Source organism: Elephas maximus, chromosome 7 (genome assembly GCF_024166365.1).
Source record: "Elephas maximus indicus isolate mEleMax1 chromosome 7, mEleMax1 primary haplotype, whole genome shotgun sequence".
Classification (NCBI taxonomy): domain Eukaryota; kingdom Metazoa; phylum Chordata; class Mammalia; order Proboscidea; family Elephantidae; genus Elephas; species Elephas maximus.
This window is the reverse complement of record NC_064825.1, coordinates 101129135-101150820: the sequence shown is the minus strand read 5'-3', so window position 1 is coordinate 101150820 and position 21686 is coordinate 101129135. Positions and strand designations below refer to the sequence as shown.

The window sequence follows — 21686 nt, the reverse complement described above, 5'->3', positions numbered from 1 at the left end:
CGCTCGCACGGCGCTGAAGCCGCCGCTGCCGCCGCCGCTGCTCTCGGTTTAGGCACGCCAGGCGAGCCGGCAGGCGCTCCGTGCGGCTCCCGCGCCTGCGGCGGCTGCTCTCCCGCTCCTAGGGCTGCGGCGCAAGGGGTCCCGGCCCTGCGCCCCTCGGTCCCGCGCCCTGCCCAGAAAGCGCACTCAGCTTGTCCAGTCGCCCGGGGCTCGGCCCCGGGCCATGAAGAGGGGCCAGTGAGGGGCGCGCGGAGGCGGAGGAGAGGAGGGAGCGGGAGGCCGAGAAGGAGAGCGCGGGAGGCAGAGGATGCCGCCGCCGCCGCCGCCGCCCCCACTTGCGGGCCCCTGGCGAGCCTGACTCCAGACCCGAGGATGGAGCCGGCGCTGAGCGCTGCAGCGGCTCCCGGCGCGTCCCCGACCAGGTACTGGCCGGCCCGGGGGGCCCCGAGGCGGGCGGGAGCAGGCACTCCGCCGCAGCACCAGGAGGGGCGCGGGCGCGGTGGGAGACGCCCCTCCGCAGGGGTACAGCCGCTGCCTGTGGTGCGGAGGGGGCGCGTGCAGGACGGAGGAAGGGGCGACCTGGACCCGGGGCTGTGAGCGCCGCGATCCCGCAGCTCTCCCCGCCCCCATTTGGGGAGGGCGGCAAACTTGAGCCGCGCGCGGCCCCCGAGGCGCCCCCGCTCCCTTCCGCTGCGGAGCGCTCTCGGGGGCTGCCCGAGGCTCACCGTCCCGCGCCCCACCAGGTATGGGGCTGCTGAGGCGCCCGGAGACCCCGAGGTCCCCGCGCCTGCACCAACTTTCCTAGTCTGGGCTGCGCCCGGAGGCAGCGAACTGTCTGCCCCTCGGCTTCCGGCTCCCCAGCCCGGCCCCGCACCGATCACGCTGCGCTGAACTGGGCCCCCGTGGGGCCGGGGCAGCCGGATGACGCAGAGGCCCCCACGGGAAGCCCGAGACCCCTTCAGGAAGCTAGGACGACCCTCCCTCCCTTCTCAGAGGAGGACTCGGGGAGCAGCCCTCCGCACGCTGTGACGACCCAATACTTGCTTTCACAGTAACGGCCTGTAGTAGCTCTAGCCGGGCTGCTAGGGGTTAAAAGGCCAAGTTACCTGGAGGTAAGACCGGAGGGTCGCACTAGGGTGGGTGGTACATCACTCTAATTTCCGATGCCACAGTGTCTCTCCAGCCCACCTCCGGCCTCCATTCCCCAGGATCGGGTGCCTCATCTCTGGTGTTCCCAAATCGGAGCTTCCTAGGAAGGGTCACTGTGGGCCAGTTCCAGAGGGCAGGCTGAGACAGACCATTGACCCAGAGGTGGAGGCAGGGGAAGGGGAGGTGGGTGTCCAGCCAGGACAGAAATTCAGCCCAGAATCTTCTGGAGGGCTGGTAGGAGCAGGGGGCAGAGAGGCCCTAGGATTGGGGGCAGGAGGTGGCACCGTGGTTGGGAGGCTAGTTGCTTTGGCAAGCCAAAGGGACCAGTCGCTGTCAGAGGCAAGCAGGTGGAGGCTGAGGCACCAGATACGCATCTTCAGGGCTCCTCAACCCCATGAGGTGGGTGGGCCGCCTCAGGCAGAGACCTTACCTAGGCATGCAGTTTCCAGGTTCTGGTCCCCAGCAGCCAGGGACGCTCGCAGGCATCATAGTGACCCTGTTCCCTTTTCAAAGTGCTTTCACCGGCATGACTCACACAGTGGATTCACCAGGGAGGTATCAAGCTTCCCTCCTGGGCCTTCAGGCAGCAGCTGGGGAAAGGAGGGGGTGGGTTTGCCCTTGGGCCTCAGATCTCTCTGGGAGGCCAGGAGGCTGGCACTGCAAACTTTCCTGTCCCTGCTGCTGTCCCTAATCCAGTAGGGGAGCAGCCCTAGGCCAGGTGGGCCTGGGAGGAGAGGCAACTTCATTTGGTCATCCTCCCAAACCTGTTGGGGCTTTGCACTCGTGACCACCCGCCCCCCGCACAGAACACCTGGCCTCCTCCTCTCAAAGCAGAAACGCACTTCTCACCTAAAATGCAAATTTCCCTCTTTGCTGAGTAGTTGTGATGCTTTTGGCCAGTGGTTTCTTCCTGGGCATCTGAAGACAAGTGTCCCCCGCAGACAGCTTCCCCCTGCCCTGGCCCCTCTCCACCTCTGCTGTGTGCAGGACCCTTTATAGCAAAATGGGTGCAGAGTCCCACTCCCCCGCCCTGCCACAAGGCCCTAGCTCCGAAGGAAGGGAGGTGCTGAGGGTGCTGATGCAGGGGTGTGGGTGTGCCGGCTGCATGCAAAGAGGCATACATCTGTGCTGTACGGAGTCTGCAGCGGGTCCAGGTGCCAGGCCCTCGGGATGGGGGGTGGCAGGTTGGTTCCCTCCTGGCTTCCCCTTGCCCACCCTCCTGTCTCCCTCCTTTTCCCACTGTGAGTCTTGCTTTACTTTCCCAGCTCCACTCTGCATTGGTGCGGGGAAGGAGCATTTGATATTCATAATCTGGTTCAGAGAAGGTCCCGAAGCCCTGAGTCACTGTATGGTTTCCATGGAAACAGACTTGTTCGGTGGACTTGGTGTAGCAGGCGATGGTAGGGGAGAAGGGAAACATATAGTAAAATCAGGCTCCACAAGTGTGGCGGAAGTTGGACCAACCCCTTTAGTGGGGAGTGGGCAAGGCTGGGGTCCCCTCATTGGAAACCTCTTCACTACCCACCGTGGCAGCTGCTTCTTCCATGGGCCTTCTGGCTAGGTGCCAGGGCTTGTGGCCACCTCTCTCTGCCTCAGTTTCCTCTTCTGCAAAATGGAGAAAGTAGCAGCACCTACCACATAGAGTTGTTGTGAAGGTCAAATGCTTTAATATACGGACTGCGCTTAGAACATTGCCATGGTAAGTGTTCAGCAATTGTAATTATTATTAATTCAAGGGCTGGGAAAGAACTCCCCGAGCTGTTCACCTGGTTCCTTCCTCTGTGTCTCAGCAGGTGGTCCTTGCATCTGGCTGAACTGGCCTCCTGCTTCCCAGGGGCCTCCCCCAGCAGCTCCAGCACACTCCCAGCTGGGAACTAGCCATCCATTTCTTCCTTCCACAGCGTTTGTATTTAGGGTGGCTGAGGGCTGGGCACTGTGTGAGGCAACCTGGCTCTGGTTCAGACCCCACCTGTCTTGGAGACTTACGGGAACAAATGCTCCAAGTCAAGGGCTTTCCTGAGAAGGACACACAGCGTCCTGCCTGTCTCCTGGGAAGGGGTTGGTCCTGGAGGATGGCAGCTCCCTGGGAGTGGAGCAAAGGGGAGGGTCAGGAAAGGTCTCGGCAGAGATGTTGGCCCTGAGGACAGAGAGAAGGGGTTGTGGGTTAGACCACTTTCCCTGAGAGGCTGGTTCATCTGGCTGGAAAAGAACTCCTTTCTGATGATAAGCCAAGGAGTGATCAGCACCTCTCTAGAAAGGTAACAGGCCAGTCCTGCCAGATGCCAGGACCACCTGCCGGGACACAGGAAGGAACCAGGTGGACTTGGGGAGGGGAGTTCCTTCCCAGCCTTTTGGTTAATTAATAATTATACTTGCTCAACACTGACCATAGCAGGGTTCTATGCCTGGATCATATATTAATGCATTTGACCTCCACAACAACCCTATGAGTTAGGCGCTGTTAACCTTCCCCATTTTGGAGAGGAGGAAATTGAGGCATAGGGAGGTAGCTACAAACCTGGGCACCTAGGCAGAAGGCCCGTGGGAGAAACAGGACAGGTCACCTTCCCTGATGCTAGAGAGGCTGGCTTATCTGCATGGAAGAGCAACACCTTTGTGATGACCAGGAATTCTAGACAGGTAACAGGCCCCCCTCCCTCCGCCCCAAATCAGGATATAACCTCTATGGATGAAGTGTTCCCAACACACCCTGCGAGTCTGGACAGGCTTGGGGTCCTAGCCTGAGCCACCAGCTGATCTGTTGGCTTACCCCAGCAGTACCGCCTCATGTTTCCCTCTCCTCTTCTGTAAGGTGGACTCCAGCTCCAAGCTCCCTAAAGGCACGCCTCCCTGTCACTGCCAACTGTCAGAGCTGTGAGCTGGCCCTTCCTTCTATTTTACAGATGGAAAAACCGAGATTTGCCTGTTTGACCAGAACCAAAGCTCACTGCGGCCTTTCCCAGCTCACCCCAACCCTGGGCATGCCCTTTCCTCCTCCCTGGCTCTCCACCTCACCCCAGCATCCCCCTCTCCGCACATCCCACTCCCTGCTCTCAGTTTCCTGCCAATCTTCTCCCCCCCGCCTCCCTGGTCTCTCTGGACCGCTTTGCTGTCCTCATTGGCGTTCACAACACCTTCCAATTTAATATCCTCTGCAAATTTCATTAACGGACTGTTTACTCCCTCTCTCAGGATCATTAATGAACATGTTAGATACGATCTGACCCAACTCTGGGTCTTCGCAACCCTGCCCCCACTCCCAGACCCTTTCCACCTCCAGCCCTTTCCCCCCAGGCTTGCCTGCTCCACCCAGGGTGGGGGACCCTAGGACCTGCCCCCTTCTGCTTTTAGGCCTGGTGACAAGTGCTTAGGGCCAACTCTGTGTGAATTAATTTTGTAAGATTACTTGAGGTGCTGTATCAAATGCTTTGCTAAAAATCAAGATATATTACCCTGCCTGCATTTCCTTCATCTACCAGTCTTGTAATTCTATCAAGAAAGCTATCAAGTTTGTCAGGCGTGATTTGTTCTTTATAAATCCCCACAGTGCCGCGTGAGGGCACAGGGTTCCCGCGTTTTCTAAATGTTTAGAGATTCCATCTTTGTGTTTGCTCCTTGATTAGAACTGGAAGGCTGTGGGCCGGGAATTGTCAGAGCACTGGGCTCCTCCTTCTCTGGGATGGGCTAGAGGGCACAGCGCTTCTTTTCTTCAGAGTCTCTGCTGGTGCCAGACAAGTTGTCTAGGGCCCACTGAGTCCCTGTGGTGTGCTAGGGGCCCCAGCTGGGCAGCCAGAGGGGGGCTGGGTAGAGAGGGGGGATGGAGAGCGGGCCTGGTGCTCTCCTTCCTGGATTCTGCAGGGCAGGTGAGGGTGCCAGACAGACAGACAAGCCTGATGCCAACATTCTGAAGGTGACCCCAGATACTACTTATTGAGTGATTACTATGTACCAGGTACTGTGCTAAGAGCTTTAGGTTCCAGATCTTATTTAAGCCCCTCACCTGTCCTGGAGGTGGGTGTGACCTCCCTCACCTGGGTTGCCGGGGCCCCAGCCAATAAGTAGTGGAGCCAGGACCCAAGGTCTGGATTTTATCCTCTGCCTTGTTGCTCTCAGAGGAGCCCTGGTGGCACAGTCGCTGAGCACTTGGGTGCTAACCGGAAGATCAGGAGTTCAAACCCACCAGCAGCTCTTCGAGAGAAAGATGTGGCAGTCTGCTTCTGTAAAGATTACAGCCTTGGAAACACTATGGGGCAGTTTTGCTCTGTCCTCTAGGGTTGCTATAGGTTGGAATCATCTCTATGGCAGTGAGTTTTGTTTGATGTTGCTTGGTGGGGGGAGGGCGGTGACGGTTCAGTGGTAGAATTTCTGACATCCATGCGGGAGACTGGATTTGACTCCCTGCCATTGCAGCTCAGACACAGCCACCCCTCCATCAGTGGAGTCTCACTTGTTGCTCTGATGCTGAACAGGTTTCAACAGAGCTTCCAGAATAAGATAGACTAGGAAGAAAGGCCTGGTAATCTACTTCTGAAAATCAGCCAGCAAAAACCCCACGGCTCACAGTGGGCTGATCTGCACCTGATCACAGGGATGGCATAGGGCCAGCCAGTGTTTAGTTCCATTGTGTATGGGCTGGCCATGAGTCGGGGTCCATTCAAAGGCAGCTAACAACAACAATGCTGCTTAAAGGGCCCTCTAAGTATTTCCAGGGGGTTCTTCGAGTCAATTCCGACTCATAATGACCCTGTAGGACAGAGTAGAACTGCCCCCATAGAGTTTCCAAGGAGTGCCTGGTAGATTCGAACTGCTGACCTTTTGGTTAGCAGCCGCAGCACTTAACCACTACGCCACCAGGGTTTCCAGGGTCAGGAGAGCTAAATGGGGTGGTTCACACTAAGGGTTTTAGGAGGTCAGAGTGGGGAGGGAAAGGAAGCCTAACTGCATATATATGTATATCGTACCCACAATGCCCCATAGCCAAAATTCATTCTTCTACTGTGCCCCAGATGAGCCGTGTGAGCAAGTCACTTCACCTGTCTGGGCCTTGGTCCCTCACCTGCAAAATGGGCACAGTCGTAGCCCTTACCTCCTAGGTTTGTGGAGAGGTTCCAATGACATGCATGAAAGGTTCGTGACAGGGTGCTGGGCACTCGGGGGCAGCTGCCATTATCCAGCTGATGACGGAGGTCCCTGTGGATGTAGGGGCAGGGGCAGAGACATTCACTGGTAGGCCATGTTTACTAGTGGAAGGGACTGTGGCGTTCCCTAAGACTTTTCACCTAGAAGACGGCGTAACAGGTTGAGCTGTGCTGCAACCAGCTGTGGGCTTGTGATAAACTCTGGGCTTAGTTGACCTGGAGCCCAAAGCCTGTGCGCCATTCTGGACTGTTTCAGGCCAGGTGGTATGAAGACATTCTTTGGCGTTCTCTTGGCTGCATAGGATTTGGGTGTTCCTGGGTCCCAAACCTCCCTTTACTTCTCTAGCCTGGGTCTGGGGCCCTGAGTGGAAAGCAGGGTGTATGTTGGCTGTGACCTATCAGGTGTGACACCACTCCTGTCCACACCCATGGCCTCTTCTAATCCTTGTAATAATCGTTGTTGTCCAGCTGGGGAGAGAAAACCCCTTGGGTAGTAGTGAAGTGGCACAGACCCTTTTGGAATGCCAGGTAGAGCAACCAGGAAGGCTGCAGGCAGCCTGGTAAAGGTGGAGAGAGGGGTCAGGGTGGGCTGCCTGGAGGAGGTGTGCCTTTTGGGCTGGGCAAAGAAGAGGGAGGGTTTGGCTCTGCAGAGAGAAGAGGATCCATCAGACCCAGGGAATGTTTAATACACATTTTGGAGGCGGAAAGCCTGGTGAGGGGACTGGTGTGGTAGGACACGTGGTCTGGGCACCCAGGCAAACTGCTTAGAGCCTCAGTTTATTCCCACCCCTCCAGGGCTAGCTCTTAGACTTCCTTTTCCCAGGGTGGCTGAGTTCCCCACCCTGTGGCCCAGCCCCTTACATCCTCAGCAGTGGTCTTTTTCCCTGCCTCACCCATCCCCCTAATCCTGTCCTGACCTCACAGCTGCCCTTGCTCCCTGGCCCAAGCCCTAGAGGTGGCCTTCAGGGCTCCCCTCAGGCTCATTCCCAGTGTGGACACCCTTTGAGGCCTCCCATTTCTTCTCCAGCTACACCCCTCTTGTCTCCTGGTGCTGGGTGATGCCCTTGCTCTTAGGTGCCACCAGGGGGCTTAAGCTCTGGGGTTAAGGGCCAGGGTTTGGGGGTCGTTGGAGCCGAGTTTGAATCCTGGCTCCACCATGGACTAGCTGTGTACAGTTGAGGTAACCACCTCACCTGCTGAGCCTCGCTGCTTCTCACCTGGGAAAGGTGGGAATAGCACCTGGTGCAAGGAAAGCATCCCCTTGATGGGAGCCATGACTGTGACCTGTCTCTGGATAATCTCCTGCAACCCACCCCCAGTGTTATAGCCCAAAGACTCAGGTGAGTCTGTGTCCCATCCATCTCCCCAGCCTCACCCCTGGTCCTCACTGGCCAGCTATGCCCGTGTGCAGGTGACCCAAGACTGAAGACTCTGCGATGCAGGGACAGACACCCTCCCCCCCAATCCCTGCGGGCAGCAGCTGCCTGCACTCCAGCTCCTGTTGATGTTTTCTCATCCTTGAGGCTGGGAGGATGAGCCCAGACCTGGTATCCAGGGGGTGGGGCCTCGGTACTATTCCGACTCTGGCTGTGGTGGCTTCTGGGGTGGGGGCCGGAAACCGGGGCCTTCCCGCCCAATGTCGGGGCAGAAGGGTCCCGCCTACCACAGGCCAGGCTGAGACAGGGAGCCGGCCCTTCTGACTCATCCCTCCCCCTCGAGGAGCTGGCCACACTGGGCCTTGTGCCCTGGCCACGCGGCCAGTTACTCTCCCCACCGCTGGGAAAACTTTCCTCTCAGGCCAGGCTGGCCGGCGAGCCCATGGCCAGCCAGTGAGGTGCCCGTCTTCCCCCTGGCATCCCAATCAGCAATGGTCCCCAACCACACAGGCTGCTTTAATGGGGTGAGCTGTAGCATCTGTTTTAACTTTGATAAACATTCCCAGGCTAGCACTGCCTGTTTGTGGGTTAGAGTAGCCCCTAAAAATAACGTTCACACTTCCCACTTCACGAGCACTTGCTTTGTGCCCTGCGTTGTGCTAAGCTGTTGGCGTTCATCCTCCTTCTGTTTCACAACCCGTATATTTGAAAGATTCTGTGATCATTTTTCCCATTTCGTAGGTAAGGACAAGTGAGGCCTTTAGAGGTTAAGTACCTTGCTGGAGGTCTCGTAGCTATAAAGCAGTGGGCTTCAAACCCAGGCCTGTCTGTCCCCACAGCTAGGACACTGTCTTAGTTATCTTAAAAAAAAAAAACCAAAACCAAAAACCCGTTGCCATTGAGTCAATTCGAACTCGTAGCTAACCATAGGACAGGGTAGAACTGCTTCATAGGATATCCAAGGAGCAGCTGGTGGATTCGAACTGCTGACCTTTTGGTTAGCAGCTGAGCTCTTAACCACTGAGCTATCAGGGCTCCATCTGTCTTGGTTGTCTAGTGCTGCTATAACAGAAATACCACAAGCGGGTGGCTTTAACAAACAAATTTATTTTCTTACAGTTTAGGAGGCTAGAAGTACAAATTCAGGGAGCTGGCTCACGGGGAAGGCTTTCTCTCTGTTGGCTCTGGGGGAAGGTCCTTGTCTCTTTTCAGCTTCTATTCCTTGTCGATCACTTGTAGCATGGCATTTATCTTCCCCCAACTGCTACTTGCTTAATCTGTTCTTTTACATCTCAAAAGAGGTTGATTTAAGACACACCCTACATGAATACAGCCACATTAACATAACAAAAAGCCATTCCCAAGTGCAAAATATCCTCGAGTAATTTTTTTTTTATGTACCAAAAACCAAACCTGTGCCATCAAGTCTCGTAGTCACCCTATAGGACAGAGCAGAACTGCCCCATAGCGTTTCCAAGGAGCAACTGGTGGATTCAAACTGCCAACCTTTTGGTTTTTGGTTAGCAGCCGAGCTCTTAACCGCTGTGCCACCAGGGGTCCTCCACAGGTATAGGGGTTAGGGTTTACAACACATATTTTCTGAGGGACACAATTCAATCCACAACAGGCACCTAACCACCTCATCGTATGCCTGCAAGTAACTTCTCAAGGAGACTCTTGGCTCATGGGTGTCCCCAGGGTCCTCATGTATGGACACTGGAGACACCAGAGCTGACTGGTCATACCCTGGGTGCATGTCTGTGAGAACTTGCCTTGATTGGAGATGCCCAAAGAGCATACCGGACCCAGGATTCTGTCTGTGGGTCTGTGGATTGGTTGTCAGGGTCCAGAGACTTGAGAATATACACGAACACCACATTTGTGTGAGTGCACATTTTGGGGAGAAGGTCCACAGACCCCACAGCATTTCATGTTGAGGTAAGCAGGACCCTGAAGAGATGCATTGGTGCCTTAGTCTCCCCCTGGCTGACCCAGACTAAATAGGGCTGAGTCTGGACCCCATCAGATCGCCTCCCCATCAGAATGCCTTTGATCAGTTGCACTGGCTGAATTAAGAGTTGGCATACTACCCACGTTGAAGGATCCTGTAGGAGACAGCTCTGGGAAACTGGACCTTGGGCTTATTAGGTAAGAAGGTCTTGAGGATGCGGTTCCTAGTGGTACGTGCGCAGGGCTCTCTAGGAAGCCCCTTGGGAGAAATTTTGTGCTGGATTCTCTTGTGCGGGCATCTCTTGGGCCGCTACTTAAATCATTATCTCATGGGTCCTATGACACATGAAAATGAAATAGCTCCCTTTTTCCATTGGCTGCTAGGAAGCTCTGACCATATTATAGCCAAGTGACTTGCCTCTTGTGTTCTGACCTTGCTCCTGCTTCTATCAGACTTTTCATACCCTTGTTTTCCCCTGGCCTCATTTTCAGCACCTCATTTTCTCTAGGAGGAAAAAGCCTTGCTGTTTTATGTGTCATCGTAAAGAGCCTTAACTAAACAAACATCCACGGTGGCTCAGCCTTGGCCACTGCAGCCTGTCCCCTCTGCAGTTTCCATCCCAGAGGCCTGTTGGCCAACTCGTCCCTCCCTGTGCTGTTCCCCCTGTCCTTTGCTCTGGTTTCTGGGACCCCAGAGCCTTGGGTCCCTCTATCCAGTCTATCCTGACTCCAGAGGCTGGTCAGGAATACATGTTCAGGTTCTTTGTTTGCTGCTCCCCTCCCCCTCCCCCAGGGAGGGAGTTTTCCCATCTGGGGGCCCTAGCTGCTCCCCACAGCCACAGGCCCCCTCTGAGGCCATTTTATTTTTCAGCTCCTGCCCTGTGGCACAGTGGTTAAGAGCTCAGCTGCTAACAGAAAGGTCAGTGGGTTTGAACTCACTAGCCACTCAGCAGGAGAAAAGACCTGGCTATCTGCTTCTGCAAAGATCACAACTTGGATATCCTACAGGGCAGTTCTGCTCTGTCCATTAGGGTTGCTAAGAGCCGGAATCGACTCAGTGGTACACAACAGCAACAGTGACAGCCTTGTCTCAGCAGCCCCCAGCTCACTGTCCTTCGCGGTCCACCTGGGCAGAGAACCTGATTCTGGCGGTGAGGTAGTGACTTCAGCCCTGGTTCTCTGAAAATGGGCGATAGAAGAGAGCTGGCTAGCAGTGCCCTGGGAGACACGGGAGGTTCCAGGCCTGATCCTCCGGGTCCCACCCCATCAGTCATCCCTCGTTCCCGCACAGGGGGCTTCATCTGTCCCCAACAGCATAAGCAACTCAAAGGAAACGGAAAAGCTCAGTGAAAATTGTGCCTTCCTCCCAGCTCCTCACTCCTGGGCATCTATAGTTACCAGTTCAGTGCAAATTTTTTCAGTGGTTGTTTACACGCATACACGTAATCCCTGACTTAATGACAGGGCTCTGTTCTGATGACTCTGTCGTAAGTCAAATACCTCTTTCTTTTTTTTGTTTTGTCTTCATTATTACTGCCTTTTATTAACAGTATCTTTATAAATTCAATCTTTGTCTTTGGGGGTTAAACATATAAACTTACAGATACATTTTGATGTTGTGTTTAGTACATATTACTAAAAAAAAAAAAAGATAAGACAAAAAAAAAAAAAAACCCAGATGGTCGTAAGTGCAGTTTGTCTTAACTTGTATACATTGTAAAGTTGGGGACTACCTGTGTATACAAATAGATAGGTGTGTGTGTATATGTATATATATGTATATGTATGTATGTATATATTTTTTTAAAAAATCATAAACAGTGCTCTGCTATTGCACACTTGTTTTCTGGCCCTGGCTTTTTTAACCTAATGTATCTTTGGTTGTTGTTCTACGTCAGTACCTATGGATTTGCAGAACCTTCTCTGACATAGTCACGTTGAAAAGAAAGTCCCATTAGAGGGGAGGGAAGAAATCCTAATAATGAAGGGGTTAAATCGCTAGGGAAGGGAAGTGGTGCCCATGGGTAGGCTTTAGGAGGTCCAGAACCCAAAACCCGTTGCCACCAAGTCGATTCCCACTCTTAGAGACCCTACAGGACAGAGTAGAACTGCCCCACAGGGGTCCAGGACCTCCTAAACTGTGTGTATAAAATTATGGGCAGGATGCATTTTTCTGGGAGAATGCTTGTGGCCCAGAGATGGTAAAGAGCCACAGCTGGGGGTTATGTGGGATTTCCATAGAGCCAGGGTGGGGAGGCTCACTGGAGCAGCCATGGATCAGGCTGGCGGGGAGGGTGGGAGGGACAGAGCTGCCCAGCCCTTATGCCTTCCTGGGGAGATGACTGGGTTTTTCCCACACCCAAAGGAGGGTTCGCCTGTCTGCAGTGAGCATGGCCCTGACCCTGAGACTGGAATATGGGGCCTTCCTGAGATAAGAGGACCTTGGGGGTCAGACCTGGAAGGTCTTTGGGGTCACTGGATCTACGGAAAAACAGAGGCTTAGAGTGGGCAGGGGATGGATCAAGGTCACATAACCAGGGAAGGGTAGAGCCTGTGGGCTGCGCCTGCCCGTGACAGTCATTCAGTTCAGTACCTTCTGCTGGAGGGGATTGAGACCAGCAGCAGAGGCCCTTGGAAGGAGGGGAGGTCACCTGTTGCTGCTTGTCTCTTGGTGTGCGGGTGTGGAAGTGGGGCTGCAAACCACAGGCCCAGAGCAGATGGTAGGCGTGGCATCATCACATCTCGCTGCAGCCTGCAACATCCTCTCCCGCTGGCTCCATCCTCAGCTCAGGCTGCAGCCAACCAGCCAGGAATTCTGAGCACAGAGACGTAGGACTAAGAGGAGGCACTGGAGGATGTGGCCACTAGAGGGCGGCAGGAAAGCCACTGCGGTAGCTCAGCAGGTGGAAGCTCCCCACCCCTGGAACGGACAGGAGCAGAGGGAAGAAGGGGTGATGGACAGAGGCCCGACGGAGGTCTGGACACAGCAGTAGGGCAGAGGATCTGCCTCACTGCCAAAGTCAGACCTGTGGGCTGCAGGATTTGTTCTGAGGCACTTCCCTCAGACAAAAGGCAAACCAGATATTTGTTGACAATGATATGAACTGACATTTATTGAGTGTTAAGTCTGTGCCAAGCGCTGTATTAACTAATTGGTACTCACAACAGGCTTGTTATAATTAGCCCCATTTTGCAGGTGAGAAAACTGAGGCCCATTACGATTATGCAATCTGGCCAAGGTCTCACAGCCAGGTTGAGTTGGGATCAGACAGGCTGGTGCCAAAGCCCATGTCCCAGCCACAGGGCTGTGCCATGTCTGTATGCCAGGTTCTAGGTCGTTCAGTTCTTACCACTACCGCTATGGTTATACTCACTTTCTGGTGGGGAGCTGAGGCTCAGAGACAGCCAATGTACCACCCAGCTCCACACAGCTGGATCCAGGTGGGCATGGTTCTGTGGCCTGAGCTCTTAGCTCTGAATTATAGTTCTTCGACATAGAATTGTTCTCCACTCCGACCCTGCACCCTGGTTTGAAGGTACCTGACCCCTGCTTAATTTTCTTTGCCTTCATAGCTTTCTGCTGAGTGTGAGAGTTCACCAACTCCCCTGTCTTCCTCAGAAATGATGGAGTCTAGGCTCTTGTGTCCAAGGTTTGCCTGAATCTTGACTAACCAGAGCTGGAGGGAGGTCATGCCAGAGGCTCCTAGGAGCCCAGGGGAGGGCCCCAGGCTTCATGGTCTGGCTTGGGGGCCAAGGGTATTGAGGAGTCTCCTTCAGTGGCCATGGATCCTTCAGGAACAATGGAGCCTGGCCCCAGGGCCCCTGGTTTCCAGGGCAGATGCCTACAGCATACCAAGGACGCTTGGCCAGCCTTGGGCCCAGCTCTGCCAGGCTGGCAGGAGAGCAGGGTATTTCCAGGAGGGCCTGACTTCCCCCAGTTTCCTGTTCCCATGCCCTGGCTTTGCCCTTCTTGGGGGGCAGGGCCTGTAACTGGGCCTTCAACCACATTTACCTCCTTGGTGCCCAGGCTGTACCTTGTGAAGCTGGATCCTACTTTCTCAGGGATTATAACACCTGGCTGCTTTGGTTACTTCTGATTTTTCAGCTTCTAATCCTGGCCTAAGGAGCCTTGGTAGTACAGTGGTTAAGCGCGCTTGGCTGCTAACCAGAAGGTTGGCAGTTGGAACCCACCAGCAGCATCTTGGGAGAAAGATGTGGCCGTCTGCTTCTGTAAAGATTCCGTAGAGCCTTGGAAACTCTATGAGGCAGTTTTGCTCTGTCCTGTATGTTCGCTATGAGTTGGCATCAACTTGACAGAAACGGCAGCAGGTAACCCTGGCCTTAAGTTTCTGTGGGTGTGGGCAGGGGTGAGGGGAGAAGTAATTTAAATGGCCCCCTCCTCAGAAAATGCTCTTCTCTAAGGAAAACTCCCAGGTGAGTTCCCTTTTCAGAACCAGAATCCTGGAGTTAAGACTCTCTAAGGCTTCTGTTTCCCGTCTTGGTGGGGACCAGAGGGGTGGAATGCGAATGGAGTAAGTGGACCAGGAAGGACAATTTGGAGAACTCTACCTGGGCTGGAATCCTGGGTCTGCCCCTTAATAGTTGTATGAGCTTGCAGAGTCTTAGCTTCCTTATCTGTAAAATGGGAATATGACAGTGTCAACCAGTTGGTGTGAGGGTGAGGTGACCTACTGCCTGTGCAGGGATCATATGCCAGGGAGAAACATCATGAATGCCCAGGGAGCACTCGCCTTCTTTGTATTAGTTCACCCATAGTGCCTAGAACAGTGCCTGGCACATGCTGGATACCTGATAATTGTTTGTGAATAAGTACAAAAGAAGTACAGCCAAATGAAATGACATTGCAGCTACAGGATGGATCCCGAGATAACTATTTTACCCGAGGCTATTATTGGTGGCCTTCCCTACCTATTTGTTTCTTTAAGGGTGCTCACCAGTGTCTTAGTGTAGAGAGGTCTTTTCTCTCTGGGTGTTTCACCCAGTCCAACTGATGGAGACAGCATTCCCTGCTGCCATGGGGTTGTGGTTTTACTCTGATCACATTGAGAGGTTCCCAAAACTCTAGGCTAGTTACTGCTACTTGGTGACCCAGCACTGCTTCCTGTAGGTAACAAGTGGAGTTTCATACTTAGAACCCCAGCCCCGAAGCCTCAGTGGCTCGTTGCCATCTCAGCCAAACCTCCATGCCCTTCATCAAGGCAAGTGGACTGCTTGCACTCTGTTTCCTCCACCCTAGCCTGGGGTCCCTGAGTGGTGCAAAGAGTTTGCTCTCGACTCCTAACAGAAAGGTTGGCAGTTTGAATCCATCCAGCAGTGCTGTGGAAGAAAGGCCTGGCAGTCTGCTTCCATAAGATTACAGCCAAGAAAACCCTGTGGAGCACAGTTCTACTCTGAAGCCCCCCAAGTCACCATGAGTCAGAATCAACTCTACGGCAAAGGGTTTGGTTTTGGTTGGGCTTAGCCTGTTGGGGAGGGGCCAGAGCCCTGGCCTGGGAGTCTGACCCAGAGGGGTTTGAATCTCTGCTACTTTTTTTTTTTTAATTGTAATAAAAATATATAAAACAAAACATTTGCCAATTCAACAATATTTACATGTGTAATTCAGTGACATTGATTACATAAATCATATCGTGCAACCATTATCACTCTCCTTTTCCAAATGATTCCACCACCATTAACAGAAACTCAGTGCCTCCTAAGTAATGAGTCCCCCTTCCGCAACCTCCCACGCCTTGCAACTACTGATAAGCTTTGGTCTCTATACATTTGACTGTTTCCTATAAGTGGGATCATACAGTATTTGTCCTTTTGTGACGGACTTATTTCTATCAGCATCATGTTTTCAAGCTCCATCCATGTTGTGGCATGTATCAGGACTTCTTTTCTTCTTATGACTGTGTGATATTCCATTGTATGTAGGTACCACAGTTTGTTTATCCATTCATCTGCTGTTGGGCATTTAGGTTGTTTCCGCCTTTTGGCTATTGTGAATACAGCTGCAGTGAACACTAGTGTATTTGCTACTTCTTATTAAAACCAAAAAACCCAAACCTGTTGCCATTAAGTCAATTCTGACTCCTAGTGACCCTATGGGACAGGGAAGAACTGCCCCACGGGGTTTCCAAGACTAAATCTTTACAGAAGCAGACTGCCACATTTTTCTCCAGTGGGGTGGCTGGTGGGTTCAAACTGCCGACCTTTCAGTTAGCGGCGGAGTGCTTGACCACTGTGCCACTGGGGCTCATTACTTCTTGTCAGCTTACACAAATTTCCTTTGTCCTTGCGCCCCAGTTCACTCTCAGAACAATGAGGGTGAGGACACTTACAGAGAGGGAGTTGTATGTGAGCCAAGCCAGGCAGTACAGCAGGCTTGGGAAATAGAGACCCACTGGCTCCCCCGCCCCAGAGGAGTCAGGCTGGATGTGAGAAGAATATTCACAAAGCACACGAGCACACTCCATCAGCTGTGAACAAACAGATCAACAAGACCAGACGGCAAAGGGAAAGAACAGATCTAAGTCTTGGGAATCGTCTGCCTTCCCCTTCTAATGCCCGGTCCCTCTCTGACCTACTCACAAATTAATCGAATACATGTTCAAAGGCCAAGTGCATGCAAGCCTGAGGGCCTGAAAGTGAAATCTCCACAGAGGGAGAGAGTGTGGACTCTGGGGAGGCTGTCAGACAAGGGTTAAAGCAGGTATGTAGCTCAGGCAGGTGATGCCCTCTCTGTGCCTCAGTTTTCTCACCTGTGAAATGGAGAGACTACTGGCTTCCACGTATGCTGAGGAATAAATGAGCGAACGCAGGTAAGGGGTACTTAGGACATGCTCAGTAAGTGTTAACACAGTAATGCTATGATCTTGGTGTTTTAACTTAGAATCTGCGAAGAGCACCAAGCTCAGGAATGCTTCCTGGTCAACTTTTGCTTTGGATTTCAGGTAGCCGTTACCCTCTTTTTCTGGAGTGGTTGGGAGAAGAACCCCTTCCCTGGCTGTCCCTTTGGAGCGGGCCTCAGCGTCTGGGCTGGTCTCGACGGAGCTGCTGTTTCAGGCTGGAGGTTTGGGGTGAGCCCCTGGCCCTTGCTGAGTTCTGCTAACCGCCTTCCTGGGGAATCACTGGACAAGTCAAATTTTAGAGGATCAGACCTGCTTTATTTAAACGCAGAGCCAATTGGGGCTGTGCTGCAGGCCAGGTCTGCTGGGGTAACTTCAACTCCAACAGTTAGTTCCATCGCTGGCTGCTGGGCTGCTGGGTCTGGTCTGGTCAGTATGGCCCCCAAAGCTGGGAACAGAGCTAGACAGGCCTGGAGGTGTTTGCACACATAGGTTGTTCTGCAGCTTCCATGGTTTCCTGGGTGGTGTGTGGGGAGGCTGCCTCCCTGGGCACCAGCTCTTGGTCTGCTGGGTGTGCAGGCTTGCCAGCCTCTCACTGCACTGGGTCCTGGTATGAGCAAAGGGTCCTTGATCAGCTTGGAGGGTGGAGGTGAGGGAGTGAGTAAAGGGGATGGAATGCTGCCCCGGACTTGGACAGAGGGCCAGACCCAGGGAACCAGAGGTGACCCTGGGTTGGTTGGGGCCGTGAGTCAGTAGTAGATCTGAGAGGGCAGGCAGGTTCCCCACCAGCCTGGCCCTGGGATAGAAGGGGAGCAAACACTGGGGACCAGTTGGCCTGAAGTGGAAGGTCAGGGGCTGTCTGTGGGGCACAGGACACAGGAGAGAAGGGGTGGGGAAGGGGGTGCTGGGAGCCTACTCCCATCCTGGAAATCCTCCCCTCCCTGTCCCCCTGCAGTCTGCCGGCCACAGGGCAGCCACACAGACTGGGACTGCCAACTGGGCCAGGAGACACTGGCGGCTACGGACTCCCCAGCTTGGAGCAGCCCTTCTTTGGTAAGTGGCTGAGTGTTGGCTGCTTTCTCTTCTGGAGCAACCCCCTCCCCGGCACCCTCAGGAACAGTTACTGAGCTGGCCTGGGACACTCCCTTGGGGCATCTTCAAGACGCTCAGGTTGGCTCCTTGCCTGGATTCCTGGCACACCCTTTGCTTCCCCTGCTTTCCTGTGGCCCTCCCTCTCATCTCCTTCTCTGCCTCTGTTCCTTGAGGAGCTTCCTGCCCCTTTCTGTTCTGCTGCTTCCTCCTCTGTCTTACCCAGGTTCTGCTGGGGCACAGTGGGGCCCTGAGATCACCTATGTACAGAAGGGTTTGAGAGGCTAAGGATGGAGGCCCTCAAGGGCTGGCTGGCTGGGGTGCCTGGAGGATTGAGGTCCCCATCCCCCTGGGCTAAGATCTTTGCAGGCCAGTCTGCCTTGCATGTCAGTGGGAATTCTCTGGCCCTGTGGCCTGGATCCCTCTCTCCGAGGCCAGGAGCAAACCGTGGAGGGCGAAGGGTCTTGGGGGTGGGATGCTTCTCGGCAGCCCCTGGACCCACTCTCTGCTTTGTAACAATTAACTCTTAGGGACTTGAGGAGCCCCAGCAGTCCACATCTGGAGGAAGCTGGTCATCTGGGAGGGCCTTGATGCAGTTGTCCATCTTTCCTGGCCCAGCTGATGCTGGCAGCTCACTGACCCACAATGTCAGGGCCCTTTCTGCACAGGGGTGGGGCTGGCAGGAGGCATTTGACATGGATTATTCTTCCTTCTGGGGTGGCAGAGGGCAGAAGAAAGATAACCACATGGGTGCCAGCTCCTTAGGCGTGGAATAAGATGCTGGTGGGCCCAGGGGGCGCTGGCAGGGGTGGTGGGCAGTGGCAGGGGGATATCTTGAGGCAGGACCTCATCATTGCTAAGACTGGGGGCTTGGGGAGTTAGGTTCTTACACAGTGGAGAACAATAAGAAACTCAGAGCAGCATTCTGGAGGGTAAATCCTTGGGGCCCAGGGCCCTTGACATCAGTTGTTCCAGTTCCCAGACATTCTAAGCAGTTCCACAGAGAGTAAGGTCGAGTGTAGAAGCTGCTCATCAGTTGCCTTTAAGTCAGTTTGGGTCCCGTGTGTGTCAGAGTAGACCTGTGCTCCACAGGGTTTTCAATAGCTGATTTTTTGGAAGTAGACCACCAGGCTTTTCTGCAAGGTGCATCTGGGTGGACTCCAGCTTCCTCCTTTTTGGTTAGCAGCCAAGGGCTTAACCATGTGCACTAACCAGGGATTCCAGAAGCCGCTTAGGCCTTGGGAAATGTGTGTGTGGCTGAGCACTGGGCAGGGAGATGGGGTGTTTCCCTGGGACCGCCGGAGACCAGCTCTTCTAAGGGAGCTAGCAGTGGCCCCTGGCTGCGGGAGACCCCCACCCACACCTGGCTGTTCCCTGACGGCTGCCTGCCTTTGTCCGCAGACCTCGCATGGTGGAGAAGCAGCCCCATGAAGGTGCCCAGCCATGCAATGTTCCTGGAAGGCCGTCCTCCTCCTTGCCCTGGCCTCCATCGCCATCCAGTACACGGCCATCCGCACCTTCACCGCCAAGTCCTTCCACACCTGCCCCGGGCTGGCGGAGTCCGGGCTGGCTGAGCGGCTGTGCGAGGAGGGCCCCACCTTCGCCTATAACCTCTCTCGCAAGACCCACATCCTCATCCTGGCTACGACACGCAGCGGCTCCTCCTTCGTGGGCCAGCTCTTCAACCAGCACCTGGACGTCTTCTATCTGTTTGAGCCCCTCTACCACGTGCAGAACACGCTCATACCCCGCTTCACCCAGGGCAAGAGCCCCGCCGACCGGCGCGTCATGCTGGGCGCCAGCCGCGACCTCCTGCGGAGCCTCTACGACTGTGACCTCTACTTCTTGGAGAACTACATTAAGCCGCCGCCTGTCAACCACACCACCGACAGGATCTTCCGCCGAGGGGCTAGCAGGGTCCTCTGCTCCCGCCCCGTGTGTGACCCTCCAGGCTCCCCCGACCTGGTCCTGGAAGAGGGGGACTGTGTGCGCAAGTGCGGCCTGCTGAACTTGACGGTGGCGGCCGAGGCCTGTCGAGAGCGTAGCCACGTGGCCATCAAGACGGTGCGGGTCCCGGAGGTCAATGACTTGCGGGCTTTGGTCGAAGACCCCCGCTTAAACCTGAAGGTCATCCAGCTTGTTCGAGACCCGCGGGGCATTCTGGCCTCACGGAGCGAAACCTTCCGGGACACGTACCGGCTCTGGCGGCTCTGGTATGGCACGGGGAGGAAGCCCTACAATCTGGACGTGACACAGCTGACCACGGTGTGCGAGGACTTCTCCAACTCCGTGTCCACTGGCCTCATGCGGCCACCGTGGCTCAAGGGCAAGTACATGCTGGTGCGCTATGAGGACCTGGCCAGGAACCCCATGAAGAAGACCGAGGAGATCTACGGGTTCCTGGGCATCCCCTTGGACAGCCACGTGGCACGATGGATCCAGAACAACACACGGGGCGACCCTGCCCTGGGCAAGCACAAATACGGCACCGTGCGCAACTCTGCCGCCACCGCGGAGAAGTGGCGCTTCCGCCTCTCTTACGACATCGTGGCCTTTGCCCAGAACGCCTGCCAGCAGGTGTTGGCACAGCTGGGCTATAAGATGGCCGCCTCAGAGGAGGAGCTGAAGAACCCTGCCATTAGCCTGGTGGAAGAGCGAGACTTCCGCCCTTTCTCGTGATGCGGGTGTCGTGGGTGCGTGGGTGGGGGCACCTGGTGTCTTGGATTTGATAAAATGGACCATTTTTAACTGTTGCCTTATTTCCCCCTCCCTCTCACACCCTGTCTTTGTGTCCTTCCTGCCCCCTGCCCACCCCCCACTCCCTTCTGCCTCTTTTTGTCTCTGAAATTTGCACTATGTCTCCGATGGGAATCACTGGGGCAGAGGGGGGCGTGAGGTGGGGTATGGCCCCCACCCCACCCCAATTCAGACACACGGATTTTGGGTCCCTACATGGATGGTGACAATGTTTACAAGCACCACGTTCACACACACATGTGCGTGCACACACACATACGCGCACAGGCACACATAAGTGCACACACACAGGCACCCACGCACAGGGGAGAGACACTCAATACCACACAACTTTTCAAACTTTTTGAATGGAAGAGTGGTCAGGGTATTGTAGTTTTTCAGTCTTACTTCTATAAGGTAAGAGGTTAAAAACAAGAAGACCACCTCTCTCTAATTTATGAATAGTGTCCACCCCTTCCCATCCCTGCTTCCTCCCCCCAGTGCCCACTCCCCCCCTTGGAGCAGAGAAACTGCCCCCTCCTGCCCGCCCTTGCCTGTCGGTGAGCAGGTTTTTACTGTGAGGTGAAAGTGGACCTTGTTTATTTTTTCCAGTCTGTGGCGATGCTGTCTGTCTGTCTGAGTCTTGTGGCTGCCCCTGGACCCGTGATGGCTGATGAATCTTATGGGTTTCTGATTGATCTTGGGGTACATCTGTGATATTTCTTTGTGCCAAAAAAAAAAAAAAAAGAGTGGTTCAGTTTGCTAAACGAGCATTGAAATGCTTTATCTGTGTTTTCTGTAAATAAAAGAGTGCAATAATATCTGGGTGTGATTGTGGAACTTATGAGTGGATATTTCTGGCTTTGGGGAAGAGAAGGAGAAGCAGGTGGAGGTGGAATTTCAATTCTAAATCTCTGACTTTCAGACTTCTTGTCACCCTCGACTCTGTCTGAATTCAGGGTTTTGTTTCCCCTCAGTCAGTTGAGACCAGGCACCTTATGGTCAGGGGTGATGTTCAATAAGTGATAAGGCTTGTCAGATCAGAATGGCTGGAGCTAAAGATGAGGGTCTTGTTGACCCCTTCCTACTCCATTACTTGCTGGGTTTGGGGAGGGGGAACACCCAAAGGGTGAGGTGTCTCAGGGCAGTGGATGCTTATCAACTGGCTTGGAAATATTTCAGTATTTTAACAACTGGTACAGGTCTACTAGTGTGTACGCCGGTGGAATATCAGCCACATTTACTTTCCTTCTCATCCGTGGCAATCTAGTAGGTTCCTCCAAGCTTCCTTAGATCTTAGTCCAAGAAGACAGCTGGTCCTGGGGTGACTGGAGGCCACAGCTCTGTTGCCCTGGGACAGTGGAGTTCCCTGATGATTGGGCAGCTCTAGTAGC

The 21686-nt window shown here is 54.3% G+C and overlaps 1 protein-coding gene across 4 annotated transcripts; it reads left to right on the top strand.

Annotated features, from left to right (window-relative positions):
* Positions 1-335: 335 nt before the first annotated feature.
* CHST1 (carbohydrate sulfotransferase 1) lies at positions 336-21110 on the top strand. 4 transcript variants are annotated; one of them, XM_049890954.1, is made up of 6 exons: positions 344-422; positions 13719-13942; positions 16372-16440; positions 16573-16698; positions 17423-17520; positions 18958-21110. In XM_049890954.1, the coding sequence occupies exon 6, from the start codon at positions 19000-19002 to the stop codon at positions 20233-20235; it is 1236 nt and encodes a 411-aa protein (XP_049746911.1). In that variant the 5' UTR covers positions 344-422; positions 13719-13942; positions 16372-16440; positions 16573-16698; positions 17423-17520; positions 18958-18999; the 3' UTR covers positions 20236-21110. The 4 variants fall into 4 exon arrangements, with proteins under 4 accessions (XP_049746909.1, XP_049746911.1, XP_049746907.1 ...); XM_049890950.1 differs by lacking the exon at positions 16372-16440; XM_049890953.1 differs by lacking the exons at positions 344-422; positions 16372-16440 and adding an exon at positions 11945-13263.
* The last annotated feature ends 576 nt before the right edge of the window (positions 21111-21686 follow it).

Bases quoted from the DNA above. Each gene is read 5' to 3' on its own strand.
- CHST1 (XM_049890952.1), top strand. From the start codon at position 19,000: ATGCAATGTTCCTGGAAGGCCGTCCTCCTCCTTGCCCTGGCCTCCATC.